Raw genomic sequence first — 15,115 nt, 5'->3', positions numbered from 1 at the left:
GTTCCACCCAAAATGTGAAGATTCATTTTATTGGAATTACATAAATTAACTTAGGAAGAATGAAATTTATATAATATTGAAAATTCCAATCCATAAATTTGGACTTTCTCTCCATTAATTCTAGTCTTTATTGACTCTGTAACAAAATTTTATAATTTTCCCTGCATTGGTCTTTCATATCATTTGTCACATTCTCCTAAGTATTTGTTTCTATGCTGCTTATATAATTAGCATGCTTTCTTCTTTTTTTTGAAAGGAAAGAGAAAATAATATTTTCTGATTTATTTTAAAAATTTAGTTATCAAGGCACAGCAAAAAATGTGCTTATATGACAATCTCTTCAAAATATCTATCAGGATATTAAGAAGACAGCTATAACTTTTCTTTTATGCTTTAATTGAGATCTGATTGACATACAACATTATATTAGTTTCAAGTGTATAACATAATGATTTGATATTTGTTATATATTGTGAAATGATCATCGTAAGTTGAGGTAACCTCCAGCCTTGTTTTTGATCTTAAGGGAAGGGCATTCAGTCTTTCAACATTAAATAGACAGTTAGCTGTAGGTGTTTCACAGATGCCCTTTATTATTGGGTTAAGGAAATCCTTTTTCCCATTTTGCTGAAAAGAATAAATGCTGAATTTTGTCCAATTCTTCTTACACAACAATTGAGATGATCATATGATTTCCTTCTCTAATGTTCTGATCTGGGAAACTATTGATTCATTTTAAAATGTTGGTTTATTTGTTGATTCATTTTAAAATGCCTTGTATTTCTAGCATAAACTCCATTTGGTTATTATGTGTTATCCTTTTAAATATACCTCTAGATTGAACTTACTTATATTTTTATTGATAATTTTAGCATCTATTCTCATGGGAAATGTTGTCCTGTGGTTCTTTTCTTATAATGTCTTTGTTTGGACCTGGTTCCAGGTAATATTGATTTCATAAGCTGAGCTGGAAAGTGTTCTCTCCTCTTCTGTTTTCTGGTAGAGCTTGGGCATGACTGACATTTACTCTCTAAATGTTCGGTTGATTTTGTAAATGAAATTACCTAGGTCTGATTTTCCTTTGTTTGCAGTATTGTATTGTGTTTTGATGAAGAGTTGGGGCTTTAGAATTGAACAACCTCAAGTTCATGTGTAACTATTCATTTCTCCCTATATTCTCTTTGAACCTCAGTTTCTTCATCTGTAAAATGGGTCATTGTGAGATTAAATAGCAATATACATCAGTTGGTTATCACTGTGCTATACTACATTTGTATATGTTAACTTATTCACATTTTAATATTATAGTACTTACTACTTTTACAGATAAGAAAACTATCACAAACAGAAATTAAGTAACTTCCCCAGGGTTACTCAGGTAGCACATAATGAGACCAGGATTTGAATTGAGCCTGTAAGTTTCCAGAGTCCTTGCCTTTAATCACTGCTGCTGCTGCTGCTGCTAAGTCGCTTCAGTCGTGTCTGACTCGGTGTGACCCCATAGACGATAGCCCACTAGGCTCCCCCATCCCTGGGATTCTCCAGGCAAGAACATTGGAGTGGGTTGCCATTTCCTTCTCCAGTGCATGAAAGTGGAAAGTGAAAGTGAAGTCGCTCAGTCGTGTCTGACTCTTAGCGACCCCATGGACTGCAGCCTACCAGGCTCCTCCATCCGTGGGATTTTCCAGGCAGGAGTACTGGAGTGGGGTGCCATTGCCTTCTCACTAAGGGGCACTAACTATAATTGCTAACCCCTTGTTGAGTATTAAAGCAGACAAAATATGTAAGCAGCTAAATCTGTGCTAGTTCAAGGTTGTTGTTTAATAAACTGGTATGTGAAGAACTGACTCATTTGAAAAGATTGAAGGCAGGAAAGATTGAAGGCGGGAAAAGAAGGGGATGACAGAGGATGAGATGGTTGGATGGCATCACCAACTCAATGGACATGAGTTTGAGTAAACTCCCGGAGTTGGTGGTGGACAGGGAAGCCTGGCATGCTACAGTCCATGGGGTCACAAAAAGTCATGACTGAGTGACTGAACTGAACTGATTGTTATTCATAACACAAATTAATATTACTTTGAACAAAGTCAAGTACTTCAAAATATTTTCAACCTGTCAAAGACATTTTATTATAGACAATCAAGCACATTGTATTGAAAATTTATCACAGTGAAATTCCATACATATTTAGTGCACTTAAAAAAGTGATACTGTGAACATCAAACAATACTAGGAATAGCAACTTGAATGTTTGCCCTGGTTCAACTCTGTCCTTTTGTGTAATTCTAGTACTTAAACTTATCGAGAAGCTTGCAAATCCTTACAATAATAAAAAGAAGAGTATCTATTTCTACCACTTTGATCTTAGTTGTTGAGTGGCTTAAAAAGAGAAGTATTTGATCCATGTCAATGTATGGCAAAACCACTATAATATTGTAAAGTAATTAGCTTCCAATTAAATAAATTTATATTAAAAAAAGAAATGGAAAAAAGAATTATTTGAAGGTTTTTGGAAGACTTTAGCTAGGACTAATATTAAATATAAATATTTAGCGTTATAGTTTAAAAATTAGAATCATTTATATTAACATTAACTATATTATTATATAAGTATTTTGATTTGACTGTAAACATTGTATTTACTATGACTTCATACAAATGGATGCCATTAATTTCAGCTTTTCAGATCTTCATGCTGATTATTTAGGTTTAGCATGTTTACTTATTTATTTTGGCCCATGAGATGATGACTACCATATGCCAAAACATTCAGTTCAGTTCAGTTCAGTTCAGTCACTTAGTCGTGTCCGACTGCGACCCCATGAATTGCAGCACGCCAGGCCTCCCTGTCCATCACCATCTCCCAGAGTTCACTCAAACTCACGTCCATCGAGTCGGTAATGCCATCCAACCATCTCATCCTCTGTCATCCCCTTCTCCTCCTGCCTCAGTCTTTCCCAGAATCAGGGACTTTTCAAATAGTCAACTCTTCCCATGAGGTGGCCAAATTATTGGAGTTTCAGCTTCAACATCAGTCCTTCCAGTGAACACCCTGGACTGATCTCCTTTAGGATGGAGTGGTTGGATATTCTTGCAGTCCAAGGGACTCTCAAGAGTCTTCTCCAACACCACAGTTCAGAAGCATCAATTCTTCAGCACTCAGCTTTCTTCACAGTCCAACTCTGACATCCATACATGACTACCGGAAAAACCATAGCCTTGACTAGATGGACCTTAGAAGGCAAAGTAATGTCTCTGCTTTTTAATATGCTATCTAGGTTGGTCATAACTTTCCTTCCAAGGAGTAAGCATCTTTTAATTTCCTGGCTGCAATCACCATCTGTAGTGATTTTGGAGCCCCCCAAAATAATGTCTGACACTGTTTCCCTATCTATTTCCCATGAAGTGATGGGCCCAGATACCATGATCTTCATTTTCTGAATGTTGAGCTTTAAGCCAACTTTTTCACTCTCCTCTTTCACTTTCATCAAGAGGCTTTTTAGTTCCTCTTCACTTTCTGCCATAAGGGTGGTGTCATCTGCATATCTGAGGTTATTGATATTTCTCCTGGCAATCTTGACTCCAGCTTGTGCTTCATCCAACCCAGTGTTTCTCATGAGGTACTCTGCATACAAATAAGCAGGGTGACAATATACAGCCTTGATGTACTCCTTTCCCTATTTGGAACCAGTCTGTTGTTCCCCGTCCAGTTCTAACTGTTGCTTCCTGACCTGCATACAGATTTCTCAAGAGGCAGGTCAGGTGGTCTGGTATTCCCATATCTTTCAGAATTTTCCACAGTTTATTGTGATCCACACAGTCAAAGGCTTTGGCATACTCAATAAAGCAGAAATAGATGTTTTTCTGGAACTCTCTTGCTTTTTCCATGATCCAGCGAATGTTGGCAATTTGATCTCTGGTTCCTCTGCCTTTTCTAAAACCAGCTTGACCATCTGGAAGTTCATGGTTCATGTATTGCTCAAGCGTGGCTTGGAGAATTTTGAGCATTACTTTACTAGCATGTGCTGCTGCTGCTAAGCCAATTCAGTCATGTGCGACTCTGTGCAACCCCATAGATGGCAGCCCACCAGGCTCTCCCATCCCTGGGATTTTCCAGGCAAGAACACTGGGGTGGGTTGCCATTTCCTTCTCCAATGCATGAAAGTGAAAATTGAAAGTGAAGTCGCTCAGTCGTGTCCAACTCTTAGCGACCCAATGGACTGCAGCCCACCAGGGTCCTCCATCCATGGGACTTTCCAGGCAAGAGTACTGGAGTGGGGTGCCATTGCCTTCTACTAGTATGTGAGATGCATGCAATTGTGTGGTAGTTTGAACATTCTTTGGCATTGCCTTTCTTTGGGATTGGGATGAAAACTGACCTTTTCCAGTCCTGTGGCCAAAACATTAGGTTCATTTTATTTATTTGAAAATTATAAAGAATAATCTAAAAAGTAGAATCATAAGTTCAATAAGTACTTTGTCCTATCTTTCAGTCAGCAAGACTTATTTTAATATTTTTAATGATAAATGTCATTATGTCAATACATATAGCATAATGGCATAATGTATGTACACCATTATTGAAAGCTGGGAATGGTTTAGAGTATTGTACACGGGGCATTTTGATAGGGAAAGACAAGAAAACTTTCTCTTGTGAATTGTAATAGTTTTTTTTTTTTGTTGTTGTTGTTGTTATTTTGTTTTCTGCAGAATGTTAAAAGCTAAGGAACAGTGCTAATTCTGGGAACATATAATAAAATTGCTTTTTTTTTTTTTTTTTTTTAATTGCAGCTGACTTTGGCCTGGCAAAGCAAAAACAAGAGAGCAGTAGACTCACGTCTATTGTGGGAACGATTCTGTACTCCTGGTAAGGACAGTTATTTTATGGTTCTCAAACATCCTTCTTAACTGGTTTTGGCTTTCATTTTTTTTTTTTTTTTTTTTGGTGTTCAAAGGAAAGACATTTACCTCTAATAAGTTTTCTTCGATTAGCCAGGTAATACACATGTGCAGAATCATGCCATCACATATTTAAAATAACCAACTATCTTTCCTTTAAGGTAACTCTGCCCCGCAATTACTTGTAATTGAAATGATCCTCAGCACACAACAGGTGTACAAAACTTTTTGAATGAATCTATGAATAAACCAGTAGACTGGTTTGCAACATGACACTTCGAACATTTAATTGCATCTATTGTATATATATTGGCTTCCCTGGTGGCTCAGAGGTTAAAGTGTCTGCCTCCAGTGTGGGAGACCCGGGTTTGATCCCTGGGTTGGGAAGATCCCCTGGAGAAGGAAATGGCAACCCACTCCAGTATTCTTGCCTGGAGAATCCCATGGACGGAGGAGCCTGGCAGGCTACAGTCCACGGGGTTGCAAAGAATTGGACATGACTGAGTGACTTCACTCACTCACTCATTGTATATATGATTCTTTTATTCTCTTTCCATCTATAGATATTCAAGGTCAAGGGAAGAATTTTTCATGTCCTAATGCTTGTCCTAGCATCTGGCAAATAATAGGTTCAGAATAAATTTTATTATGTTAATGAATAAACTATGATATATATACTTAGACGTATATCTACAAAGTTGGTTGCTTCTTGGGTAAATGAGTGTTATTTTGATGAATTGAGACTCTTAGATAGCATATTGAAAAGCAGAGATATTACTTTGTCAACAAAGGTCCGTCTAGTCAAGGCTATGGTTTTCCAGTGGTCATGTATGGATGTGAGAGTTGGACTGTGAAGAAAGCTGAGTGCTGAAGAATTGATGCTTTTGAACTGTGGTGTTGGAGAAGACTCTTGAGAGTCCCTTGGACTGCAAGGAGATCCAACCAGTCCATCCTAAAGGAGATCAGTCCTGGGTGTTCATTGGAAGGACTGATGCTAAAGCTGAAATTCCAATACTTTGGCCACCTCATGTGAGGAGTTGACTCATTGGAAAAGACCCTGATGCTGGGAGGGATTGGGGGCAGAAGGTGAAGGGGACAACAGAGGATGAGATGGCTGGATGGCATCACCGACTTGATGGACATGAGTCTGAGTGAACTCCGGGTGTTCTGATGGACATTGAGGCGTGGTGTGCTGTGTGATTCATGCAGTCGCAAAGAGTCAGACACAACTGAGTGACTGAACTGAACTGAACTGAGCATGCTTTTAGGGTTCCTTTGCAATTCATTAATTATCATGAAGTGAGAATCTTATTTTGCTGATCACGTATCATTTGTCTGAATCTGTCAAACAGATATGGTAGTCTGTAGATGCAGCAGATTTCAGGGAAATATTCTGGAGGTGTTTATCCCAATAGACAAAATCTCTAGGTTGCAAGGTATGATGCTTAAGGTCTTTGTCTCCTGAGGAAGTGCTGTGAAAAGATTGCTCTACCAAAAAGATGGTTATTTTTAATAGAGGCAATTGTTGTTCAGTCACTTAGTCATGTCCTACTCTTTTTGACCCCATGGACTGTAGCTTGCCAGGCTTTCCAGTCCTTCACCATCTCCTGGAGCTTGTTCAAACTCATATCCATTGAGTTGGTGATGAGTCACCAAAGGTCCGTCTAGTCAAGGCTATGGTTTTTCCTGTGGTCATGTATGGATGTGAGAGTTGGACTGTGAAGAAAGCTGAGCACTGAAGAATTGATGCTTTTGAACTGTGGTGTTGGAGAAGACTCTTGAGAGTTCCTTGGACTGCAAGTAGATCCAACCAGTCCATTCTAAAGGAGATCAGCCCTGAGTGTTCCTTGGAAGGAATGATGCTGAAGCTGAAACTCCAGTACTTTGGCCACCTCATGCTTAGAGTTGAATCATTGCAAAAGACTCTGATGCTGGGAGGGATTGGGGGCAGGAGGAGAAGGGGACGATGGAGGGTGAGATGGCTGGATGGCATCACTGACTCGATGGACGTGAGTTTGAGTGAACTCCGGGAGTTGGTGATGGACAGGGAGGCCTGGTGTGCTGGGATTCATGGGGTTGCAAAGAGTCAGACACGACTGAGCGACTGAACTGAACTGAGGCAATTAGGGCATAAAATATTGGAGCATCTCTCCTTGTATCAGTTGTGGGTCAAAAGAATCAAGACCCTAGTTCATTGAGTGTCCTGTGGCCATCTCACAGGGTGAGAGTTTATTTCCGAAAGGGTGGATTTGCAAATTAGAAGGAGCAACAGCAATGCTGGAAGCCATGGTGTTTGGAGGGCTTCTACAGATTTTGCCAGTTGAGTCCTAATAATGCCATTATTACATTCAATACATACAACCAGCGAATTGAATAATGGTAGTCAGAATGAAAGTATTGTAAGACAAGCACCTGGCCAGTGAAGTGGGTTTCTCAATCCCTATAAAGTTTGAGAAGGGTTCCCTAGGTAGGGATGTTGTTGTTGTTCAGTGCCCCAGTAGTGTCCGACTCTTTGCGACCCCATGTATTGCAGCACTCCAGGCCTCCTTTACCCTCACCATCTCCCAGAGTTTGCCCAAGTTCATGTTCATTGCCTTGCTGATGTTGTCCATCCATCTCATTCTCTGATGCCCTCTTCTCCTTCTGCCCTCAATCTTTCCCATCATTGGGGACTTTTCCAGTGAGTCATCTGTTCCCATCTGATGACCAAGTACTGGAGCTTCAGCTTCAGCATCAGTCCTTCCAGTAAACATTCAGGGTTGATCTCCCTTAAAATTGACTGACTTGATCTCTTGCTGTCCAGGGGATTTTTAGGAGTCTTCTCCAGCACCACAGTTTGAAGGCATCAATTCTTTGGCATTCTGCCTCCTTTATGGTCCAGTTAGCACAGCCTCACATGACCACTGGGCAGACAATATGGACCTTTGCTGACAGAGTAATGTCTCTGCTTTTCAACACATTGTCTAGGTTTGTCATTGCTTTCCTGCCAAAAAGCAATTGTCTTCTGATTTCATGGCTGCAGTCATCATCTGCAGTGATTTTGGAGCCCAAGGAGAGGAAACGTGTCACTACTTCCACTTTTCCCTCTTCTATTTGCCATACAGTAATGGGGCTGGATGCCATGATCTTGGTTTTTTTAAATATTTAGTCTTAAGCCGGCTTTTTCACTCTCCTCCTTCACACACATCAAGAGGCTCTTTAGTTCCTCTTTGCTTTCTGCCATTAGAGTGGTATCATCCATATATCTGAGGTTGTTGATGTTTCTCCCACCTATCTTGATTCCAGCTTGTAACTCATCCAGCTTGGCATTTCTCATGATGTGCTCAGTGTATAGGTTAAACAATCAGGGTGACAGCAGACAGCCCTGTTGCACTCCTTTCTTGATCTTGAACCAATCAGTTTTTCCATACAGGGTTCTAACTGTTGCTTCTTGCCCCACCTACAGGTTTATCAGGATACAGGTAAGATGGTCTGGTATTTCTCTCTCTCTAAGAGCTTTCCACAGTTTATCATTATCCACACAGTCAAAGGCTTTTCTGTAGTTGTTAAAACAGATATAGATGTTTTTCTGAAATTCCCTTGCTTTCTCTATAATCCAGCAAATGTTGGCAATTTGCTCTCTGGTTCCTCTTCCTTTTCTAAGCTCAGCTTGGACATCTGGAAGTTCTTGGTTCACATAATGCTGGAGCCTAGCATGCAAGATTTTAAGCATGACCTTACTAGCATGGGAGATGAGTGTCCAATGGTTAGCACATTCTTTGGTACTACCCTTCTTGGGAATTCGGATGAGGATTGACCTTTTCCAGTCCTGTGGCTACTGCTGGGTCTTTCAGGTTTGCTGACATAATGAATACAAAACCTTGATGACATCATCCTTTAGGGATTTGAATAGTTCTACTGGAATTTCATTGCATCCACTAGCTTTATTAACGTCAGTGCTTCTTAAGACCCACTTGATTTTGCACTCCAGAATGTATGACTCTGGGTGACTAACTACACCATCATAGTAATCTGGTTCATTAAGATCTTTTTGTACAGTTCTTCTCTGTATTCCTTCCATCTCTTCTTGATCTCTTTAGCATCTTCTAGGTCTCTGCCATTTTTATCCTTTATTGTGCCCATCTTTGGGTGGAATGCTCCCTTGATCTTTCCAACTTTCCTGAAGAAATCTCTGGTCTTTCCCTTTTTGTTGTTTTATTATTAAGCATTGCTCCTTGAAGAAGGCCTTCTTATCTCTTCTAGGGCTTCCCTGATAGCTCAGTTAGTAAAGAATCTGCCTGCAATGCAGGAAACCCCATCTTGATTCCTGGGTTGGGAAGATCTGCTAGAGAAGGGATAGGCTACCTACTCCAGTATTCTTAGGCTTCCCTGGTGGCTCAGCTGGTAAAGAATCCACCTGCAATATGGGAGACCTGGATTCAATCCCTGGATCTCCCCTGGAGAAGGGAAAGGCTACCCACTCCAGTATTCTGGCTTGGAGAATTCGATGGACTGTATAGTCTCTTTCATGGGGTCAAAAAGAGCCAGACATTATTGAATGACTTTTGCATTCACTTTTCTTGTCTCTTCTAGCTATTTTTTGGAACTCTGAGTTTAATTGAATGAATGTACCTTTCCCTTGCTTTTCACTTCTCTTTGTTCTTCTGCTGTTTGTAAAGCCTTCTCAGATAACCACTTTGCCTTCTTGCTTTTCTTTTTCTTTGGGATGATTTTCTTCACCATCTCTTGTGTGATGTTACAGACCTCTGTCCATAGTTCTTCAGGTAGACTGTTAACTAGATCTAGTCCCCTGAATCTATTTGTTACCTCTACTGAAAATTCATATGGGATTTGACTTAAGTCATACTTGGCTGACCTATTGTTTTTCCCGGTTTTCTGTAGTTGAAGGCTGAATTTTGCTGTAAGAAGCTGATGATCTGAGCCACAGTCAGCTTCAGGTCTTGTTTTTGCTGTCTGTATCAGTTCAGTTCAGTTCAGTTCAGTTCAGTCGCTCAGTTGTGTCTGCCTCTTTGTGACCCCATGAATCACAGAACGCCAGGCCTCTCTGTCCATCACTAACTCCCGGAGTTCACTCAAACTCATGTCCATCGAGTCGGTGATGCCATCCAGCCATCTCATCCTCTGTCATCCCCTTTTCCTCCTGTACCGAGTCCCTCCCAGCATCAGAGTCTTTTCCAGTGAGTCAACTCATCTCATGAGGTGGCCAAAGTACTGGAGTTTCAGCTTCAGCATCATTCCCTTCAAAGAAATCCCAGGGCTAATCTCCTTCACAATGGACTGGTTGGATCTCCTTGCAGTCCAAGGGACTCTCAAGAGTCTTCTCCAACACCACAGTTCAAAAGCATCAATTCTTTGGCACTCAGCTTTCTTCACAGTCCAACTCTCACATCCATACGTAACCACTGGTAAAACATAGCCTTGGCTAGACAGACCTTTGTTGGGAAAGTAATGTCTCTGCTTTTGAATATGCTATCTAGGTTGGTCATAACATTTCTTCCGAGGAGTAAGCGTCTTTTAATTTCATGGCTGCAATCACCATCTGCAGTGATTTTGGAGCCCAAAAGAATAATGTCTGACACTGTTTCCACTGTTTCCCCATCTATTTCCCATGAAGTGGTGGGACCGGATGCCATGATCTTCATTTTCTGAATGTTGAGCTTTAAGCCAACTTTTTCACTCACCTCTTTCACTTTCATCAAGAGGATTTTTAGTTCCTCTTCGCTTTCTGCCATAAGGGTGGTGTCATCTGCATAACTGAAGTTAGTGATATTTCTTCTGGCAATCTTGATTCCAGCTTGTGCTTCTTCCAGTCCAGCGTTTCTCATGATGTACTCTGCATATAAGTTAAATAAGCAGGGTGACAATATACAGCCTTGACGTACTGCTTTTCCTATTTGGAACCAGTCTGTTGTTCCATGTCCAGTTCTAACTGTTGCTTCCTGACCTGCCTACAGGTTTCTCAAGAGGCAGGTCAGGTGGTCTGGTATTCCCAAATCTTTCAGAGTTTTCCACAGTTTATTGTAATCCACACAGTCAGGGGCTTTGGCATAGTCAATAAAGCAGAAATAGATGTTTTTCTGGAACTCTCTTGCTTTTTCGATGATCCAGCGAATGTTGGCAATTTGATCTCTGGTTCCTCTGCCTTTTCTAGGCAGCTTTGTTCAAACTTTCCAGCTTGAACATCTGGAAGTTCACAGTTCACGTATTACTGAAGCCTGGTTTGGAGAATTTTGAGCATTATTTTACTAGCGTGTGAGATGAGTGCAATTGTGTGGTAGTTTGAGCATTCTTTGACATTGCCTTTCTTTGGGATTGGAATGAAAACTGACCTTTTCCAGTCCTTTGGCCACTGCTGAGTTTTCCAAATTTTCTGACATATTGAATGCAGCACTTTCACAGCATCATCTTTCAGGATTTGAAATAGCTCAACTGGAATTCCATCACCTCCACTAGCTTTGTTTGTCGTGATGCTTTCTAAGACCCACTTGACTTCACATTCCAGGATTTCTGGCTCTAGGTGACTGATCACACCATCATGATTATCTGGGTCGTGAAGATCTTTTTGTACAGTTCTTCTGTGTATTCTTGGCACCTCTTCTTAATATCTTCTGCTTCTGTTAGGTCCATACCATTTCTGTCCTTTATCGAACCCATCTTTTCATGAAATGTTCCCTTGGTATCTCTAATTTTCTTGAAGAGATCTCTAGTCTTTCCCATTCTGTTGTTTTCCTCTATTTCTTTGCATTGATCGCTGAAGAAGGCTTTCTTATCTCTTCTTGCTATTCTTTGGAACTCTACATTCAGATGCGTATATCTTTCCTTTTCTCCTTTACTTTTCACTTCTCTTCTTTTCACAGCTATTTGTAAGGCCTCCCAAGACAGCCATTTTGCTTTTTTGCATTTCTTTTCCATGGGGATGGTCTTGATCCCTGTCTCCTGTACAATGTCACGAACCTCATTCCATAGTTCATCAGGCACTCTATCTATCAGATCTAGTCCCTTAAATCTATTTCTCACTCCCACTGTATAATCATAAAGGATTTGATTTAGATCATATCTGAATGGTCTAGTGGTTTTACCTACTTTCTTCAATTTAAATCTGAATTTGGCCATAAGGAGTTCATGGTCTGAGCCACAGTCAGCTCGTGGTCTTGTTTTTGTTGACTGTATAGAGCTTCTCCATCTTTGGCTGCAAAGAATATAATCAGTCTGATTTTGGTGTTGACCATCTGGTGATGTCCGTGTGTAGAATCTTCTCTTGTGTTTTTGGAAGAGGGTGTTTGCTATGACCATTGTGTTCTCTTGGCGAAACTCTGTTAGCCTTTGCCCTGCTTCATTCCGTATTCCAAAGCCAAATTTGCCTGTTACTCCAGGTGTTTCTTGACTTCCTACTTTTGCATTCCAGTCCCCTATAATGAAAAGGACATCTTTTGGGGGTGTTAGTTCTAAAAGGTCTTGTAGGTCTTCATAGAACCATTCAACTTCATCTTCTTCAGCGTTACTGGTTGGGGCATAGACTTGGATTACTCTGATATTGAATGGTTTGCCTTGGAAACGAACAGAGATGATTCTGTCGTTTTTGAGATTGCATCCAAGTACTGCATTTTGGACTCTTTTGTTGACCATGATGGCTACTCCATTTCTTCTAAGGGATTCCTGCCCACAGTAGTAGATATAATGGTCATCTGAGTTAAATTCACCCTTTCCAGTCCATTTTAGTTCCCTGATTCCTAGAATGTCGACGCTCACTCTTGCCATCTCCTGTTTGACCACTTCCAATTTGCCTTGATTCATGGACCTAACATTCCAGGTTCCCGTGCAATATTGCTCTTTACAGCATCGGACCTTGCTTCTATCACCAGTCACATCCACAACTGGGTATTGTTTTTGCTTTGGTTCCGTCCCTTTATTCTTTCTGGGGTTATTTCTCCACTGATCTCCAGTAGCATACTGGGCACCTACTGACCTGGGGAGTTCCTCTTTCAGTATCCTATCATTTTGCCTTTTTGTACTGTTCATGGGGTTCTCAAGGCAAGAATATTGAAGTGGTTTGGCATTCCCTTCTCCAGTGGACCACATTCTGTCAGATCTCTCCACCATGACCCGCCCATCTTGGGTGGCCCCACACGGCATGGCTTAGTTTCATTGAGTTAGAGAAGGCTGTGGTCCACGTGATTAGATTGACTAGTTTTCTGTGATTATGGTTTCAGTGTGTCTGCCCTCTGATGCCCTCAAAACACCTGCCGTCTTACTTGGGTTTTTCTTACCTTTTTCTTTTCATCTTTACCCCTATGCAAAACAACTTTACTAACTAGAATATTGTCCTCACGTTTTGCCTGTCAATTATCACCTCTAAAATACCAAACACCTCACAGATTTGCATGTCATCCTTGTGCTGAAGTCATGCTTGTTTTCATGTGTCATTCTAATTTTGGTATATGTGCTGACAAAATGAGTACAATAATCAAACTATTAACAAAGATGACAACATGACCACTGTAGGAAAGAAGACTATACTATCTACACTCTGAACCTTTTAACATATTGTCTCATTCCATTTACTTTCTGAATGTATTGATACTTTGTTGCATTTAAAGGAAAGAAGTCCTTCCTCCCAATTTATATAAATCATCATATTATTGAATTGTTTGTGAAGTTGCAAAATGTTTGTATTTTTCACCTGGGTTCAATACTTTCTTTGGTTACCTCAATAATGTGTAAATAGAATCTTTGGCAGTTAGCAACTTAATTGCTCACATAAGTGAGGGACTACTAATTGAATTTAAAAATCAAAACAGTTGCCTTTTTTAAAAGTTATATCAAGCATCTTTCCTTCCTCATCTTTCTTCTACCTTGTTTACACTCTTAGTTTGTGAATTCACACCTTTTAAAAACAGAGGTAGTATTTAGATAAACGTTAGTCCAGGCCCCTCTCAAAGGCTGCTGATTATGAACTATGTTGACTTATTTATCTAAATATTGCAATAAACAAAGACTGTCCTTGCCATCTACCTAACTATACTATTCCTAGCTTCACTTGAATTTTTTCCAACTTTCCTGAGGTATTATTGACAATTGAAAATTACATGTATTTGAGGTTTGCGATATGATGTTTTGATACTTGTGCACATTGTGAAATGATTATGCTGCTGCTGCTGCTAAGTCACTTCAGTCATGTCCGACTCTGTGCGACCTCATAAATGGCAGCCCACCAGGCTCCCCTGTCCCTGGGATTCTCCAGGCAAGAACACTGGAGTGGGTTGCCATTTCCTTCTCCAGGGGATCTTCCCAACCCAGGGATCAAACCTGTGTCTCCTGCATTTGCAGGTGGATTCTTTACTGTTGAGCCACCAGGAAAGCATGCATTAGTTTGCTAGTGATGCCATAAAAAATAACACAGTCTGGGTGGCTTAAACAACAGAAATTTATTTGAAGTCTAGAGTCCAAGATGAAGGCGTTGGCAGGTTTGGTTTCTTCTGAGGCCCCTCCTTGGTTTGCAGGTGCTGTCCAGTCCCCTTGCTGCCTCTTCCCACAGGTGTCCCTCTGCACAGGCACACTTCTGCTGTCTCCTCCTCCACTAACACAAACAGTGGTCATACTGGGTCAGAACCCACGCCCCTCGCACTCCCCCCTGCCCCCCCTGCCAAGTGGCAGCTCTGCATCAGCTCACACAAGCCTTTTCTTTATACATGATTACACCCTGAGGTACCAGGGATTGGGACTCAACACATAAATTTGTGGGGGAAGCAGGGAGATACACTCAGACCATAACAGAACATTTTGTGGCTTTCAGAAATCAGACTTTATTTTTGGCTTGCTTTTCATTGTAGTTATGAAACCCTTTTATCTTAAAGAATATTCAAGTTGGACCTCAGGAGCACAGTGATAGTTGGCAACAGAGTGGTCTTTTATTGACCTTTCTTGTTCTCTTCCAGAGAAGTGATTCTTTATTTTTTTCAGAGGGTGGTGGACAGCTTTCAGAATCTGATGGAAGCTATTCTGTCAGTTAATTTTGACTAACAACCTCAACGGAGAAGGCAATGGCACCCCACTCCAGTACTCTTGCCTGGGAAATCTCATGGATGGAGGAGCCTTGTAGGCTGCAGTCCATGGGGTCGCTAAGAGTCGGACACGACTGAGCGACTTCACTTTCACTTTTCATTTTCCTGCATTGGAGAAGGAAATGGCAACCCTCTCCGGTGTTCTTGCCTGG

General features: G+C 40.8%; 1 protein-coding gene and 1 non-coding gene across 6 annotated transcripts in view; one reads left to right on the top strand and one right to left on the bottom strand.

The window, feature by feature from the left end:
• The window catches only part of NEK10 (NIMA related kinase 10), a 263,826-nt gene that overhangs the window by 128,830 nt on the left and 119,881 nt on the right, over positions 1-15,115 (top strand). For all 5 annotated transcript variants that reach the window (XM_070777294.1, XM_070777296.1, XM_070777293.1 and 2 more), the window contains one exon: positions 4,795-4,870. In XM_070777294.1, the coding sequence (XP_070633395.1) occupies positions 4,795-4,870 (76 nt within the window). The remainder of the gene's footprint in view (positions 1-4,794; positions 4,871-15,115) is intronic.
• LOC139178749 (U6 spliceosomal RNA) lies at positions 13,256-13,361 on the bottom strand. Its single transcript, XR_011563241.1, has one exon. It is a non-coding gene; the product is annotated as a U6 spliceosomal RNA (small nuclear RNA).

This window comes from Bos indicus, chromosome 22, assembly GCF_029378745.1.
Source record: "Bos indicus isolate NIAB-ARS_2022 breed Sahiwal x Tharparkar chromosome 22, NIAB-ARS_B.indTharparkar_mat_pri_1.0, whole genome shotgun sequence".
Taxonomy (NCBI): domain Eukaryota; kingdom Metazoa; phylum Chordata; class Mammalia; order Artiodactyla; family Bovidae; genus Bos; species Bos indicus.
This window is presented reverse-complemented; position numbering and strand designations above follow the sequence as displayed.